Raw genomic sequence first — 16,878 nt, 5'->3', positions numbered from 1 at the left:
GCACACAGCCTCTTCTATTCCACGATAAACGTCGGTTAATGGATCACTATTCCAAACATAAACAAGAGCAAAAAGCCGAGGCCCTCTAGCACTGTGCTGATGAAAATCGATTTTGATACCTGACAGAGGAATTATATAGATAGCGAAACCTCACTGAGCAACAGTCGTTATTGATGGTCACGATTTATTCAGCGGTAACCGTTCCACCCACCCCGGCTGTGTTGACCACCGCGCGGGGGGTAGGCCTTTCTAGGGCCGTAGTTGTAGCTATCGCCATTGAAGCCTTGGGAACTCCAGTCCTGCTGATGTGATGGGGGCGGTGGTGGTGGAAGGCCCCTCCCAAACCCAGAAGAGCCAGGGTGAGGCGGATGCCAATTACCCTGTCCCTGGAAGTGCTGATGGACCGGAGGGCGTGAATCTCCGTGCCTATAATAGCTCGATTGGGAGCGGCCATGATTAAAGTCATGCCCCCTGCCTCTTACGTGCTGCTGAAATTGGTGATGACCGCCAGGGTCATAGCGACCTCCGCGATTGCCACCGCCATACCCACCTCTCGATGACTTTCCTCTCAAAACCTCAATATCACTCCGCGTGAGTGCAGGAGTTGGCATTTTGACCCCACGTAGGAGCATGGACTTATGATCATGGGTCATCTTTGGCATGTCATAGTTAACACTGTTGTTGTCAGCGAAGTTACGCACTGTTTCGCCAATTTTCCAGAAACATACCTCACGGAGTGGTCATAGTCCACGTCCGGCATGGAGTTGCGTTCAAGCGGATAGTGTAAGGTACCGTGCGGTACGTATTCCGCTTGCTTTTCAACGTAGCCAGAGAGTCCATCACTTGTCCTAGGATTGAGTTTGAACTGCGCAGAGCCTTGCTTCTTGGAGTAGAAGTTTGTTAGAATCTCGTCGTAAATACTTTCATTGCTGTCCGAAAGCAACAAGACATCCCTCCCAATACCGTTGCGCTTCCTGTCTTCATCGCTAAGAAGTGGATATCGCTCTTGCACGGCTGCCAGAAGGCGGTCCATTTCAATAAATGGTAATAAAGCCACCCCTTGCCATGCCATCTTCTTCCCGTTCAAGTCAACCTCAAACTCTTCTGGATAGAAGTCAATAATTTCACTGTCTTGATCAGTCATCAGACTATGAAAAACCTTTGGCAAGTTATCGCGCGAAGCGGCTGGTAGAACGCTCATGAGCTGCTCAAATGGTCGGGAAATGATGCCTTTCCTAAACGTGACATTGGCTTCTGATATTTCTTTGAAATCAGCTGCAAATGGAGCATAGTGATATGGATAATACCATTCCCAAGACGGACAGCCTTGAAAATAATACTGCAGAACCCAAGCGAGTCCCTCCACATATGCATGTGCAACCTGCTTGCGAAAAGAGATGTCACTGGGATCTCTATGAAATTTGAGCTGGTAGTAACGATCAGCATACCCATCTTCCCACAGCCTAACCGGATCCGCCGGGATCTCTGGGTTATCAGCTGGAGTAGTCGTGCCTTGCGAATCATTTGGGGTCGAATCGTCAACTCCTTCCACAGCTGAGAGTTTGCGTTTTCCTGGTGCTGAATGTGATGGGCCGTCTTCCATCTTGTCTGGGCTTGCATCGGTGCTCCGGACATCTCGGCCAGCCTTCAAACGTTCCTTGAGGACGCTGGCTGCACTCTTGTTGGCTACACTTGTATCGCTGGCGCTCGTTCGATTGACAATCATGTCGTGAGTGATGGCTTTTAAGGGTGTTGTCGGCATCGATCCAATGGGATGCAAAGGAAGGCCCCGTGATGGATCCTCGTGTCCGTTCTTGACGTGTTTCCCATCCCTGTGGCTGTCGCGTCCGGTCGAGCCCGTGTTTTGAAGTCGGCGACGCTTTGCATTCGCTTCACGGCGATCTTCCTGCTCTTTCCTCTTCTTAAAGATCATGTCCTCTTGTGCAGCTAGGCCGTCTAAAATACACTGCGCTCGGTCCAAGTCAATGTGACCGTCTTTTGTAATATAGCCACCAAGCGCGGGTAAATTGCGTTTCCAGATGGTTGTCAGTGTGTCAATGCCATGTTCGCGAATTTCCAATGCTGGCAAATGTGGAAGGAAATCATTTCCAACAAAACAACACATAAAGATCCAGTCATCAATCACGCGCTCGAGATCGAAACGGAATGGCAGATCAGGTATGGCCAGCTCAGCAGCCAAGTATTCTCGTAATACCGATACATGCAGCCAAATAAAAGGTTTAAGCGTCACTGGCTTATCCTTCTCATAGAGATCACCAACCTGGTCCTTTGTTTCGCCTTTGCAGTTCTGCGCATCGTGCCCTCTCTGACCACAAAGCTTACAGGTTCGGGCTTTACCGTCCTGAAAGAAAACATCCTCACGCAGGACGCGAAAGTGAGGTTCGTGAGTTGCGAGCCCCAGCATGATCAAATCAGCGTCTAGACCATAGATGACATGCCGAGTGTTGGGGTCATAATCCGGACTAGCTCGCTGGGATCTAACAAAATTCATGATCTTGTGCTCCCCCTCCCCTGGTACGGTGGCATCTGAAATAATAATTTTCAGTTTTGCCCAGCCAGGGTCCGTATTTAGTTTATACTGGCACCAGTAGCGTAGGCTACTCGCAAGGATATCCATGAAAGGTGTGCCAGGCGTGATTGAATTGTTGTCAAACGCTTTTTTCGTTACGGCTTCTGTGCTCTCAGCAGCAAGTGTACCTCCATTTTGCTGCTTGAGCAATTTTATCAGCTCTTGTTTGTCGTTTTCTTTTTCCTTGGCTTCTTGAGCCGATCGGAAACGTCTCGATCGCTGTTGATTCATCTTGGCGCGGGGCGCCACGCCGTCTAATGAAACGTCAGTAATTATGTATCAGGACTATAGGGGCCGTCAATGACACCGAGAACCGTACCAACCGCTATCATGAGAATCTTTCGAGGCCGAACCATGTTGACCACTCGGTCGGTATACTTGAAAATTTCGAGCATCATCTCTTCTTCATCTTCGGGGGCTGGTTTGTCATCCGGGTGCGCACAAGGATGAACGATGCCATTCATGTCGAGGTAAAGATTGTCTAGTTCTTCGCCGTTTGGATTTGCGCGGGTAATGTCGACTGGTATTTTGGTGCCATCTTCCATGACGATGGGATGATCCTCGATAACAGGAGATATAATCTTCGGATACTTGTTCGAGAGCCATCTGAAAGCGGCCGGGATACCCATTGTGATATGTTGGGATCACTCGTGGTTTTGGGAAAACCACGATTGGCAGGGCTAGTGTCAAATATATGCAGCGATGCCTGTTTGTGTTAGGCGTAACCCGCGTCTATCAGGAGCTATCCGGTGTCCTTATTGACAAGAAGAAATGACGAGCATGAATACCGCGCACAATTTGTCGGTCAGGATAGTTTCGGCCTCCAAGAACAGCATTCGGTTACGTGCGCAGTTGAGCTTGGTCGCGAACAGAGAACTCTGAATTTACGTTGGCAGGCTGATAAGATAACATGCTTATGTAACTAGGTCGCTGTCGCCTAAAGACTTTGTGTGTCATGTCAGCTCATTTGAAGGGCTATCCGATGTAATTTTCCTAGCAATGCAATAAGGGAGTAGTAGGATATATTTTAAAGCTTGTATTGTTGTTCGATTAAAGCAGCTGAATGGAGGAATAAAACTATCTGCTGTGTATACGCGATGAGACCGAGGGCTTCTAGAGTTGAGTGGGACAAGTTCCTCAATTTACTAGGTTGGCGGAGCTGAGGACAGCGAAACCTCTATCCTGCATCTCAGGAGTGTAAGAAGTTCTCACCCGCCGATTCCGTCGCATTGGGCGAAATTGTGTAGACAACGACCTATATTTACGCGGGCGGAACCTAATGGCATCGAAATTATAATAACAGCACTCGACGCTATGTTCTCAATCGCGACGGCTCCAGCCAAGCAGTCCGCCACCGACACCATCTCCGTGTTAAGTGGCCGGCTGGGCTCTGCTACTCTGCTGGAGGACCGTCGGGCAGCCATATTGGGGCTACGGAGTTTCGCAAAAGATTTTCCAGCCACAGTCTCCTCTAGCGCTTTGAGAGGCCTCATTGGGAGCCTTGCAAAGGATGGAGAGGATGTTGACACTGTGAAAGTCGTTTTGGAAACGCTACTTATGCTCTTCACTCCCAATGAAGATAGCCCCGAAGCGTCAGATGAGGTTGTACTGTGGCTTGCTGACGAGTTTACGCAGCGACAAGAAAACGTAACCTTACTTCTCGACTTCCTAGAAACGAACGATTTCTATTCTCGCCTATACTCCCTGCAATTATTAGGAGCAATCCTCTCTGCTCGAACTGAGCGAACAGAGGAATGCGTCTTTACTGCACCTCTCGGAATACCTCGATTGGTTGCTACTCTCGACGATCAACGTGATGCGATCCGGAATGAAGGCATCAATCTTCTTACGAGTTTGACACCAACGTCAATCGACATACAGAAGCTAGTCGCCTTCGAAAACGCCTTCGAGAAGATATTTACAATCATTGAATCCGATGGCTCTTTATCAGAAGGAGGACGAAGTGCGGAAGACTGTCTCATTCTGTTAGCGAATTTGCTGCGTCGCAATGCCTCGAACCAGACACTATTTCGTGAATCCGGATGTACGAAGAAGCTAGCGGACCTGCTGCACAGTGTTTTGCAAGCTGGAGATAGCGATGATGTGGCAGTCTGGGCCCAGTCGCAAAGAAATAGGAATTTATACGCTTTTCTAGCAATCCTGCGGTTACTTCTCACACCTGGCTCCGCTGGTGTTTCGCAGAATCAGAAGCTGCTCTGGAAGTACGGGCTATGCGTCGACGTTCTTCATTTGGCATTTAGCCCGGATATTAAGGTGGAAATCAGAGCTGAGGTGAGCAGAACTATACTGGAGCGGTTACAGTGTTGTGTTATCGAGCTAACTCAGTGCAAGGCCTTGATCGCGTGCGGTGATATGATTCGTGACTCTGCAACCTTGCAGGAGAGCTTTGCTCAGCTTACTGTCCCACAGATAGGAGACAGACGCCACTCCTCAAACGAGACTAGAGGTCATTTACAAGTATACGTCATTGATGGCCTACTTGACCTCATTTTAAAAATGCAAGATAGCGCTGCTTTCAATTTACGTTACGCAGCTAGCGAGTGTCTGAAGGCTTATTTCTCCAATCATCTGAACGTTCGGCTACATTTTCTGGCCAGAGCAATCGAGGGCTACATGACAGGTGGTGATGAGACAACTAATGCGTTAACCGTCTTGTTGGTGCCTTCTGCTGAACAATTTGCGAGCGACCCGTATCAGCTATGGTTCGCTGCCGTCATCACGTTTCACTTGCTATATGATAATCCTGCTGCTAAAACGAAAGCCCTATCCCTTACCGAAGGCGATGCTGCTGAGGACGAAGAGCTCGTGACAAGCATCCAGACTGTCACAGCACATCTTCTGACGGGCATTCGGCGAGGTGATGATGCACGCATATCTGTGGGTTATTTGATGCTTCTGACAATATGGCTGTTCGAAGACTTGGATGCGGTTAACGACTTCCTGTCTGAGGGAAGCAATATTCAGAGTCTGATACAGTCAATTTCGCAGCCTGTCGTGGAAGGTGGTGAAATAGTCCAGGGACTTTGTGCTGTGCTTCTCGGTATCGCTTATGAATTTTCTACCAAGGATTCGCCTGTACCTAGAACGACATTGCATTCCATCCTGACAACTCGGCTAGATCGAGAGCAATATCTTGATCGACTCCTCAAACTGCGTTCACACCCGCTGCTACGAGATTTTGAAACAATACCGCAAAGGAGAGACCCGGCATTGCCTGGTGGTCTAGCGGACGTATATTTTGACTCCGTTTTTGTCAACTTTTTCAAAGACAACTATAATCGTATTGCAAGGGCTATTGACAGAAGCCCCGAGCTTGAAATCGCTTTCATCACTAATGGCGTTCAAAAAGGTATCTCGAGAGACCTGGTAGATTCATTGCGCGAGCAGATACGAGAAAAGGAAAGAGTTATTGAAGAGGCGAAGATTGCTGCTGAGTCCCAAGCATCGTATCTTGGCCAGGAGCAAGGAGAGCACCGCCGTTTTAGGGAGGAAGCGGGTAAAGCACTGCAGAAGGCGCAGGAGGAAGCCAAACGAGAAATAGAGGCCGCCAAAGCTGCGCATGAGGGACTTCAAAGGTCCCACGAAGCAGAAATCAGGTTCGTTTGCGACAGTGCTTGTGAGGCTTCCAGTCTAACTATGAACAGGAAGTTGCAGAGCACTCTTTCTGCCAAAGATGTTGAAAGCCAGAAGCAAATCGCAGCTGGGAGATCCGCGTTGATGACAAAAGAAGCGGAATATGAGAAGAGACTCGCGTCCATGAAAGCAGCTATCAATGCCAAAGATTCTGCACTGGAACAGCAGTTGACCGCAGTAAAAAAGGTTGCGCAAACAGACGCAGAGCATACAAAAAGGCGCCATGATGGCGAAATCGCTGATCTTCGCGCAACTATCAGTAGCCTGGAAGCATCTCTGCAAAAGGCATGCTTTCCTGGCTAGTGAATGCAATCAGCTCACAGACTAACAATGCATACAATAATAGGCAAATACCGAACGAGAGAGAGAATTGCACAATATGCAAATCGAGCTGCAAGATAAAACGCGCGAAGCTGATGAACTTCGTGATGAGCTTCACTCCTCCCGCGACAAGCAGAACGCCACGATAGAAGAGCTGCGAAAGAGAGTCAAGGAGCTAGATGAACGGCTCGAAGAAGCCGGACGGCGAGTGATTGACACGCGTAAAGCTACTATCGAGGCAAGTCAATTGTATCTGCTCCAATAACATAGAAAACTAACCCGATTTCAGACGGAATTAGCATTGGCAACAAGCAGAAACGAGAAAGAGAGCATTCAATCTGAACTTGATGACCTGCTAATAGTTTTTACGGATTTAGAGGATCAAGTGGCAAAGCAAAAGGTACGATCTCAGCAGCGAAGCCAAACTTGTCCAGTCCGTAACTGACATTTTTTTTCTCTTATTTCTACAGAAACGCTTGCGCGAACTTGGTGAGCCAGTGTCAGACGGCGAGGAAGACGAAAGTGATGGAAAGGACGATGTCGACTAGGAGTAGTCAAGGCATCTCTTTCATATAAAAAGGAATCGTTCCTTAACAGTATTATGTCATTCGCTAGCACACCACTTTTCCAGTGAGATGTATCGACAGTAGTAAAAAGGTGTTGTGCAAGTACGGTCTCTGCAAAAATTGTAAAGTGGAGTGACGAATTTATCACTATCTGTGGGCCCACGAGAAATGGTTGCCAGAACAGGATCTCACTTCTGCATGATTACCTTTGGCTCCTGAGAAAGAGAGAAGCCGTTAAGATGTCCGCTTCCAGCCATACTGAGAATTCAGACGCAGCCGACTGGCTGGACTTAGAGCCCGATGAGGAGCAAATCACCTTTGTGTCACTTTTTGATACGGAGACGTTCCCCAATCTCGAGGAACTCCTCACCCACTGCAGAACTCAGCACGCATTCGATCTGGTCGCTACCGTACACCGCCTCAGACTTGAGTTCCACGATGCGGTAAAGTTGGTAAATTTCATCAGAGCTTGTACAGGAGAGGGGAAGAACATACCCAGGGCTATCTCGGCAGGAGATTTCGCCGACGACAAGTATCTCAAACCGGTCCTTGAGAATGATGCTCTGCTCTTTTCGTTGGACGAGATTCTAAGCGAAGGCCCTGCGAATCCCGAAACTGCTACAAAAGGTCAGGCACTATCAGTCGAATCCAGAAACAAAGAGCTTGAGGCCAAATTAGCCGAGCTCAATGAGCGATTTGCTAGTTACCGACTGGCTGTAGAGGAGACGCTGGACAAGCGCTGGGGCGACGAAAATGAGGCGGGAAACCTGGGGCGAGAAAAACAAAAGGAGTCTTCTGATTACTATTTTGAGTCATACGCCTACAATGGTAAATAGTATGACTCCGCTTTTGGCAAAAGCTAACGTGCTGTAGATATTCACGAAACAATGCTGAAGGATGAGGTCCGCACTGACGCATATCGCGATTTTATCTACGAAAACAAGCAGCTGTTTCAAGGAAAGGTAGTCCTTGATATCGGATGTGGCACTGGTAAGCGGCCGAAGGAAAGAAAGACTTGCCTATGGCACGTTATAGCTGACAGCTAACACAATCAGGTATCCTGAGCATGTTCTGTGCTAAGGCCGGTGCTGCGCAGGTAATTGCCGTCGACAAATCTGACATTATTGACAAAGCTCGAGAGAATGTGTTCAACAATGGGATGGCAGGAACTATAACTTGTCTTCGTGGTGCTATAGAGGACGTCAAGCTCCCTGTTGGTCAAGTCGACATTATCGTTAGTGAGTGGATGGGCTATTGTTTGCTCTATGAGGCTATGCTGCCCAGTGTTTTGTACGCCCGCGATAAATACCTCCGACCAGACGGCCTCCTTGTTCCTAGCTCCGCTACTATTTGGATGGCACCAGTTCGGGACTCGGAATATGTCACAGATACAGTGTCGTTTTGGAGGGATGTCTATGGGTTCGACATGAAGGCCATGCAAGAGTGTATTTACGACGAGGCCCGGATTTTGACAATGCCACCAGCTGCTATTTGTGGGAGTCCTTATCCCTTCAAAGTTCTTGATCTCCACACTGTGAAGCCGGAGGACTTATTTTTCACTGCGAAGTGGGAATCTCAAATCACGAGGGACATTGATTCGTTGGATGGCTTCTTGATTTGGTTCGATAATTTTTTCGTGAACTCTCGGGCCGATAAACCACCAGCACCCGAGACTACACCCGAGGATTTTGTGAAACAAAAATCGGGTTATGTGGCCTTCACTACTGGACCTTTTGGAAAGGAAACGCATTGGAAGCAAGGGCTTCTGCTTCAACCCCCCACACAGTTGAAAGGCCCACGCCCGAGACTCACTGGCCAGGTCATTTTCTCTGCCTTGGAGGAAAATGTCAGAGCTCTTGATATTCAGCTGGCGTGGACCGAGGAGGGCCAGCAGGAAAAGGCCAGGACTTGGAAGTTGAAATGATCGGAGGTAGATTCGACTTGGTAGTCAAAAATGGGGAACTGATAGCGCCTCCATGATCAAATTGACGATGCTCAAGAACCCTTCACCGAGAATAAACCCCTGCGATTGTCAGTTATAGGTCATACAAGTCTCAAGACCATTGCGTACAGAAGCCAGAATGATTAGTGGTGTGCTGGAACGTTTCATAACGTGAAGCCAGACCCAAGCCATTATGCCGCCGGCGGCTCTAGCAAGGGTAAAGGAGGGTACGTTGTACATGCCTAGCATTGAAGGTGTTAGAATTAGACAGGATAAACCGAATGTCATAGCGCGACTTGCCAACGGCCACTGCAATACCCCCTGGTATCCACGGGCGCCACGGGTTGCCAACAGCGAGAGTTCTGAGAACAGTAGTGCAAGCGAAAAGAGTACCAGCCGCGATTGCCCATTCCGTAGCCATATAAGGCAAGCCTTGACCAGTAACTAGCCGCGCAGTAAATATCCAGACATACGCCGTGGGCACCTGGAAGAGGTCGCCTGGGATCTCGTATACACTGAGAAATATTAGTAACAAGAGTGCAAATCCTGCGACATCGGATGAGAGTTTACCGCGTGTAGAGACGGTAAATGAAGGCGCTCAAGACTGCTCCAGCCGTTGCTCCTATCATTTGTCCCCAAAACTGCGCTTTGGGAGATGCACCAAGAAGGTGCCCAGTTTTAAGATCTTGCATCAAATCTCCAGCTTGAAGTGCACCCTGTTCAGGAAACGTATGAGCCTCTGATATCTTGGTTTACAGGCCAAGTCAAATCGCTTACCGCCTCCGACTATATCACAGAGTATATTAGCTCAGTACTAGGAGACATCGCGTACCGTGTTGAGGAAAATTAATCAGACTTACCACTGCTCCAGCAACGAGATTGATGAGGACACTTGATTTATTCGACTGTGGGATAATGAGTGCAAAGAACAGCTGTGCTAGCTTGCTAATACCAGATACAGGGTTCAAATCGGTTTCACCGAGAGCCCTGACGCCCATGATGCTTAAAACCAGCGCCATGAAAACCGCAATTACTGTGGCATATAGGGGCACCAAAGCTCCGAAAACAGTGTGTATGGTGATGATGCAGAGGGCTATTGAGAGTAACAAACCTATGGCAACAGTCCTATTGCTGATACGCTGGTCGTCCGGAGCATCTTCTTCGTCCTGCTCAGATTGCTGTTCGGATACATCGCCTTCGTCGTCGGTTGAATCGTCATCATCTGGTCGTTGTAAAAGCGCATAGCGAGCTCTGCTTCCCACCAGGAACTTCCACAGCGAACTTTGGTGTATGGAATCAAGGAAACCGGGCAAAGACAGATTGGAGCCCCCCACGAATAATGATCTGAGCGAGACATAGCCTAGGCTGACGACGGCATCCACAAGCATGATGGCCAAGGATATCCAAAGAATCCAACCCTTGCTACCATTTTCCCAGTCATCGACTGCGCCAGGCGCCCAGCCTTTATGCCTTGCAAGAGGACTCAAAATCGCCCACCCGACTATAGCACCCAGTGTCATATGCATGGTTGTCTCTGTTCCCATGATAATGCCTTGTCCAACGTATGCAAGACTGGGGTTCAGTGTCCATAGCCATGTTTGGGCAGCAGCAGCTCCAAAAACAGGGATGTTTCGGAGAATGGGAAAGAAGTACGTCATAACCGTGGCCAGTCCGGATATCATGAAGCAGAGAAGCAGTAGCCGCAAATTAGCCGCCCAATGTGAATCACTCCGTGCTGAAGCGGATTCGCCCACCAAGGCAGCGTCCTCCTCGCCCTCTCCTAGTGGGTCGATCTCGTTGTCTTTAGGAACAAGACTGGCGAAACCGCCCTTTGATGCATCGTCTAGTGCTTGCTTGGACTGCGTTCCCTGACCATGGAGCACAGAGATAAGAACGGCAGTGCTAAAACCACTTGGAAATCGAAGACGTTCTCTGATGATAACCTGCTTGCGGCTACTAGAAATTAGCGAATTCGGAAGCCAGGGTGTGGCCAGGCAAACATACAGAGGCACCGCAAAAACGACCCCAAAATAACAAAGGCCTAGAGACCAGATCACGAGCTGCCATAGGCTTAGATGCAATGGACCTCTTTCATTTGGAGAAAGAAGATAGTTCATAGCGGGTATCTTAAATCGATCAGAAGTTGAAGAGAGTTGAACTGATAAAAGCTTAAGCAAACGGAAGCATACGTACCACACCAACAAATCCGCAACCGAGTGGCATGATGGCCATTCCACAGGCAACACTTTGAACGAAGACATTTTCTACGGGTGAAAATGGCAGTTCAAGATGACTTCTCAATAAGCGAAAAATGCCAAACCCCATTAGACTGGCGGGCATGGACATGATGGAAACCCATCCTGTCTGGAGCCCGAAGTAGACGTTTGCAGCACATATGACTGTGCCAATGATTAAACCAGCCACGACTGCACGAAAAGTGAAATTCTGCCCGTTTATTCTAGGCGCCATTGTCTTCACCTTCGAGACGTTGGCATTACCCGGATCCCGCACTTGTTGATGCTAGACCTGCCACCAGCAGTCAGTTCGTGGAGAAGTTAGTTGAGCATACTTGGTGGATTAGTCAGGAACGCGGAAAGTTCAGGCTGCTGTACCCGCTGCAACCTATGTGGTGGACCGTGCCCCCCAAGAAGCGCTGATTATCAACCATTACAGCGATAGCTCACTATAATAGAGTGGCAGGTACTAGTTACAATTTTGGGCTGCAAGTGGCTTATGTAGGTATGGATAATCCGTCGTACGGTATACAATGTATTAAAACTGCGTTTGCGGTATCCGCTACGGGGTACACAATAGACATGGCCTCTCCCCACTAGAGCCCAAAGCTATCGAGCAGTGAACCGACATCCGGCTCTTCAAAAGTAGTCGGGGCCGGGGCCTCCTCGTTAGCGCCTCGCTCTTTCGGGTCCGACAATCCTGTTTGCAGCTGCACCGGAGGCAGATCATTGACGACAAGAGAGCTTCTTCGTCGCAGGAGCTTCAGCGGATTGACCTCTCCACCAATACCGGGCGAGGATGACTGTTGGAATTCCCAGTTTCTCACTAATCCTGTGTGAGTTTTCACTCCATAGCAGAAAGTCATCGTTTATCTCACCTAGATCTAAACCCAGGAGATCGCATCCCATGCGATCGTATATCTTTGCACTGTGCAGGACGAACTCCCATTCTACTCTCGGGTTCACTTTTGACGCACCGCGCAGGGTCTGTAGGCTTTTGTGGCGTAGTTGGCCATACAGAACAACCAATGCCGGGTCATCTGTTAGAAAAAGCCGGGATCGAAAGTCGGGGGAGCTTGGAGTCTCCAAAAGTGTGAAGACTGGCGTCTGCGTCGGAGTGTCAGAGCAAAACAGAAACAAAGTCAGTTTGACATACAATAAGTGCTCGAACAGCCATGTCTTTGCGTCCCAGCATCCAAAAAGCCCACGATGCCAACCACCTATCTCCTTCCTGGGCGGCCGCTGGCAATACTTCGTCCTGTAGCAGCTTGCGCAAAACGGGACCGTTATCACCCTCGTAAACACGGGTTACGGCGATAGCTAGCTGCATGTCCTTCATTTGGCGCAGGCAGACTTCAACGGCATCACCGAGTCTGCCGGCGAGAAGGAAAAACGCGGCGGCATATTCTGCTCTGTCAGCGCCGGGGCATTGTTATGAGAGGCGAGCGAACTTACGGAAACGTCGTTTGCTCAGCAACGCATAGGCGTTCTTCTGAGCTACCGTCTTCCACTTATCCTCTTCAAAGTTGTTCAGTAGTAGGCGCTGTGTTGCAACTTGCTCCTTGTTTCCGGCAGCCATACGCCAGAGACCCTGCAGAACAGTCTTCTTCTTCAAAGCCAGATAAAACAAGCTGCAGTCAACAGGGTTCTTGGTTTCGCTATTTGTATATTCATTTCTTGCAACAATCTCAAATTGTGCTCGTAAGGCAGATATATCCGCTATCCACATGAAGAGGCCGCTTTCTCGCGCATGCCTCCACAGCATAGGACCATGTGTCTGTCGCGTAACAAAGTCAACAAGGATATCCTGAGTAGTAGAGTGGTACGCCCAGTTTATTTCTCTCCATGACAGCTGGATCTCACTTGTCCGGCCTTTCCGAAGTGCATGTTGGCGGAAGAAGAGCATGAAACGCGCACCATTCTCATCCATGGATCGACGGTGCTTCTCAACGAAAGCAGCGCACTCAATCATATCCATCAGCTGGATTTGTTCATGGCCAGAGAGCTGCGGAATGCGGACTCTCGTCAAAATCTCGTTGATTGCGGCTGCCGTGGTCTCTGAGAAAGGTTCTTCTTCATCATCACTGTGGTCGCCGTCGGAATTTAAGTACTGGACTTGGCCCTTCTTCGACGGTGGCTTAGTTAAATTCTTCAGCTGTTAGTTGCTGTCTGAAAACGCCAAGATAGTTGACTCACTGTTGCCGCATATATTTCAGCCAGGTCTAATCCCACATAATCATCGACGGATTCTCCTGGTAGGATGTATTTTAAAGCCTTGTGGAGGGCTTTCAGAACTCGTCCAACTATGACACCTTTCCCGGACAGAACACACTGGCTCAAAAATTGCGGGTGAAATATAGGTAGAGGGCCATTAAATCGCTGAACAGCCTCAAATATATCCCATGAGCCATCACGCCGCTGCGGTAAGCGAATGTCCAACGTACTGGTGTCATCGCTGCTGACCAGCCGATCCTGGACAAACAGCTGATTTCCAGCGCCAATAACAAGATGACCGTCTCCAAGCCAGGTTGAGTCTCCGATTGGATGAGGAGTCAGCTCTCGTATGCTTATTTCCCGGATTTGGGCCCACGCAGGTCCTTTATTCAGGTAGTCAAAACGCATTTGGGAGAGCAAGATAACGCGGTACGGAAACCCAACAGCGAGAATTGACTGTCCATCCGGCGTCGAAGTCCAATCCAGATCCTGAATAGTATTGTACGTATCGTAGTCTTCTTCAAATTCTAGGCGAGAGCCACCGATATCCCAAATCGTAAGCTGAGACCGTGAAGAGTTTACCAATGCCGCCTTTTTCAAGGTACTCCCACTTGCTAGCGCCGGTTCTTCCATTCCGGTTTGCGTGCAACAGGTAGAAAGCCAATCAACTCTGTGTTTTTGTAAATCTACTCTTGCGGTCCAAAAGTCGACACGGCCGTCTTCGGTATAAGAGATAGCGACATCCCTAGCAAACACATCCAGAAAGCCCGATGCAACAGGGGTTTTCCCAGCAGGGTCAACCGGGAGAACGTATTTGAGTCCATCCGCAGCATCAAGCTCGAACCGGCAGAATTCACCAATTTGGCCACCAACTGTGTTGGAGACCCCGGCAGAATACGCTGGCAGCGTGGCCTCCCAAACGATTCCGGTCCGTTCGGATGTGATCATAGAAATGTGAGCCTTCGTTCTTTCACTGGGTTCCGGCCGAGGCAAGGCAATAAGACAAAGCGCCTTTCCGGACCATTGAGCCGGACACTTGGCAAGCATACAGGCTTTGCTGGGCCGACAATCCCAGAGAGATACGCAGCCTGTGCTCAGAAAGACAACGAACCTGCCTTTACGAAGTACACAGACTCTATGGACACGCATAGAGTGTGTTATGACGCTTGCCCGATTTAGGCCGATATTTGGCACAAGCCGACGTTCTGGGTGATTCCACACAATACACTCTCCTGTCTCTGTTTGCGATACAACTGCACGCCCGCTAAAGTTGCGATTGATCTTGGTAATAGAGGTCGAATGCCCAGACCAGACAGTCTGAAGAGATAATCGCTGATCATTTGTTGTAGGACTGAATAAATTTGCGATATCGCTGTAGAATACGCCGATTCTACCATCAAATGAGTGCAGGAGAAGTGCAAGTTTACCTGCCTTTTTATCAAAGTATGACTGCACTTCGATATGGTGCGTCTCTGAAGGAATTCTGAACCCGTCTAATGATTTGAAAGTCTGAGACCAGACTTGAGCAATGTTAAACACGCGATCGTCTTCCGGGCTATTGCTGCCAACATTGTCAAGAGCCCAAGCTGACATTGTGCCATTCCGGTCTATCGCTAGACATATCTCCGGTGTCTTATTTGCAACTGCAATCAAGTGTTCCATAGCCACCTCGTCCGTGGCGGGATCATCGGACATTCGCACCTGGACTAGATGCTCTACACACGGTATAAACTCTCGCCCGTCGATGATAAGGACAATCCAGCCAAAGGATTCAACTGTCAGGTCGAAAGCGGGCTTGTTTATGTTGATAGATCCCCAAAGTTGCCAATGTTGACCGTCGACTGTCTCCGTAGGGGTCCAGACACGGACCAGGCCGTCTAGGCAGAGCGTATAGAGAACATTGGTTGCAGATTGGTCAATATGGAGAGGCTTGCGCCAGCGTACCATAGTTACAATATCAGGATGTGGTAGGTATGAGTAGTCGAATCGAACTTCGTCTCGGCCGTATGCTAGACGCCGCCATATTTTTGGCAGTTTGTCGAGGCTGGATACGGAGGCGATATAGGCTGAGTCGTATGAAAGTGTTGCCAACTTGGCTCTATTCGGGAGGCATTTATGCCACAAGCGTCGACATTCGGCTTTGGTAGAATATAGCGACAACGAGGATGTTGCAGCGAGGAGCTCCTCCTCTCGGCCCCATGATAATGTACACGACTCACCAGCTGCAGCTGGCAATGTTGCAAACGACGCTTCTAGTGCCCACTAGGCTAGTGTCAGCTCATATTGTGTCGATATACCAGATACATATTCGGTCTAACCTTTAGGGGATCCTGCGGTTGTACACTTGGTCGATACACTCGGATTGAGTCGGCGGTGCAGACGGCTATCTTGCCACTTGCATCATCGAAGGCGATAGCCAGCAGCTCGTCATCGTTGTCATCATAAACAGTCTGTATGACTTTTTGCGGATCGTCCAAAATGGTCAGCGCGCTGCCGGTGATGTAAGCCTATGTTGGTATAATCGGAAGGTTAGCTAAGCCGCCATACTTGCAGTTGGGGAGCTTACGTTGACGTGTCTGTTAGCCCAGGAGCCAGTAGCGAAGCTTTGAAGCCTTGACTGTGGCTGGCCTGGTAGAACAGCGCTCATGCTACCAGGTATTTCTTCATGTAAGCATTTGCACTGTTTATGGTCGCTGTACCGTTCATGGATGCGAGTCCGTTATCAAGTTCAAGTCTTGGCAGTCATCAGTCAAGGTGTCATGGGGAAAGCTCACATGCTATGTGGGGCCGCCTGTGCAACATCAAATCCATCCTGGAGCAGTTAATAAGTCTACTGGTATTGGTGCACCACTTCACCGTCGGCATTTTAATTTAGAAATACAAACGCATGTATTCCATTGTGGTCACTATCATTACGGTACGAGTTGTGAAAGGCTCAATGCCAAACATTGACTTCCAACGACTACGGCAGTTATGGGCGAGCATCAACAACATGCCAACCAAAGGTGCTAGAAATTGTGAACAACAGAAAAATACCCAATTCCCGATTGCAATGTGCCAGGGTTCGATCCACCATGATTTTTCGTTATGTTCAGTGGCGTAGGTAGGTGCGAGCTTTAGTCCAACCACTCTGCAGCCATTCTGCAGCCATTCTGCAGCCATTCGTCAATTACGACGCTCTCCAGCGAACCGCGAGGGTTGAGGTGCGGTTCTAGTTACATGTGTCCAGTCATCAAGGGGTTCGGCACCAGATTCACCCCTGGTGCCGTTTCGTGTAGGCTGCCTGCTTGGTGTTGCAGGTCCATTCCGATTCAAAGTTGGAGGTCTCTGGCTTAGTGGCCCAGGTCTAGCAGATAG

General features: G+C 49.1%; 5 protein-coding genes across 5 annotated transcripts; 2 read left to right on the top strand and 3 right to left on the bottom strand.

Moving 5' to 3' along the window:
* Window positions 1–188: 188 nt before the first annotated feature.
* On the bottom strand, window positions 189–3,219 carry V2A60_009009 (uncharacterized protein; the record flags this gene model as incomplete). Its single annotated transcript, XM_083260277.1, has 3 exons — window positions 189–675; window positions 729–2,844; window positions 2,910–3,219. 3 exons carry the CDS (start codon window positions 3,217–3,219, stop codon window positions 189–191), a joined length of 2,913 nt encoding a protein of 970 aa, XP_083116403.1.
* Window positions 3,220–3,904: 685 nt separating this feature from the next.
* Window positions 3,905–7,113, top strand: V2A60_009008 (p115 like vesicle tethering protein; the record flags this gene model as incomplete). The annotated part of the gene is made up of 6 exons (XM_083260276.1): window positions 3,905–4,882; window positions 4,943–6,207; window positions 6,256–6,529; window positions 6,591–6,803; window positions 6,855–6,965; window positions 7,036–7,113. The coding sequence occupies 6 exons, from the start codon at window positions 3,905–3,907 to the stop codon at window positions 7,111–7,113; spliced, it is 2,919 nt and encodes a 972-aa protein (XP_083116402.1).
* Window positions 7,114–7,370: 257 nt separating this feature from the next.
* Window positions 7,371–9,055, top strand: V2A60_009007 (S-adenosyl-L-methionine-dependent methyltransferase; the record flags this gene model as incomplete). Its single annotated transcript, XM_083260275.1, has 4 exons — window positions 7,371–7,579; window positions 7,631–7,959; window positions 8,005–8,121; window positions 8,187–9,055. 4 exons carry the CDS (start codon window positions 7,371–7,373, stop codon window positions 9,053–9,055), a joined length of 1,524 nt encoding a protein of 507 aa, XP_083116401.1.
* Window positions 9,056–9,079: 24 nt separating this feature from the next.
* V2A60_009006 (OPT oligopeptide transporter protein-domain-containing protein) lies at window positions 9,080–11,168 on the bottom strand (the record flags this gene model as incomplete). Its single annotated transcript, XM_083260274.1, has 8 exons — window positions 9,080–9,154; window positions 9,203–9,315; window positions 9,392–9,588; window positions 9,644–9,789; window positions 9,851–9,859; window positions 9,934–10,130; window positions 10,185–11,016; window positions 11,160–11,168. 8 exons carry the CDS (start codon window positions 11,166–11,168, stop codon window positions 9,080–9,082), a joined length of 1,578 nt encoding a protein of 525 aa, XP_083116400.1.
* Window positions 11,169–11,903: 735 nt separating this feature from the next.
* V2A60_009005 (RAVE protein 1 C terminal-domain-containing protein) lies at window positions 11,904–16,168 on the bottom strand (the record flags this gene model as incomplete). Its single annotated transcript, XM_083260273.1, has 9 exons — window positions 11,904–12,133; window positions 12,186–12,414; window positions 12,464–12,714; window positions 12,763–13,456; window positions 13,504–14,393; window positions 14,949–15,398; window positions 15,741–15,783; window positions 15,840–16,028; window positions 16,088–16,168. The coding sequence occupies 9 exons, from the start codon at window positions 16,166–16,168 to the stop codon at window positions 11,904–11,906; spliced, it is 3,057 nt and encodes a 1,018-aa protein (XP_083116399.1).
* Window positions 16,169–16,878: the final 710 nt, after the last annotated feature.

This window comes from Cordyceps javanica, chromosome 6 (genome assembly GCF_051103115.1).
Source record: "Cordyceps javanica chromosome 6, complete sequence".
NCBI lineage: Eukaryota > Fungi > Ascomycota > Sordariomycetes > Hypocreales > Cordycipitaceae > Cordyceps > Cordyceps javanica.
The sequence above is the reverse complement of the archived record's forward strand: the minus strand, read 5'-3'. Positions and strand labels throughout refer to the sequence as shown.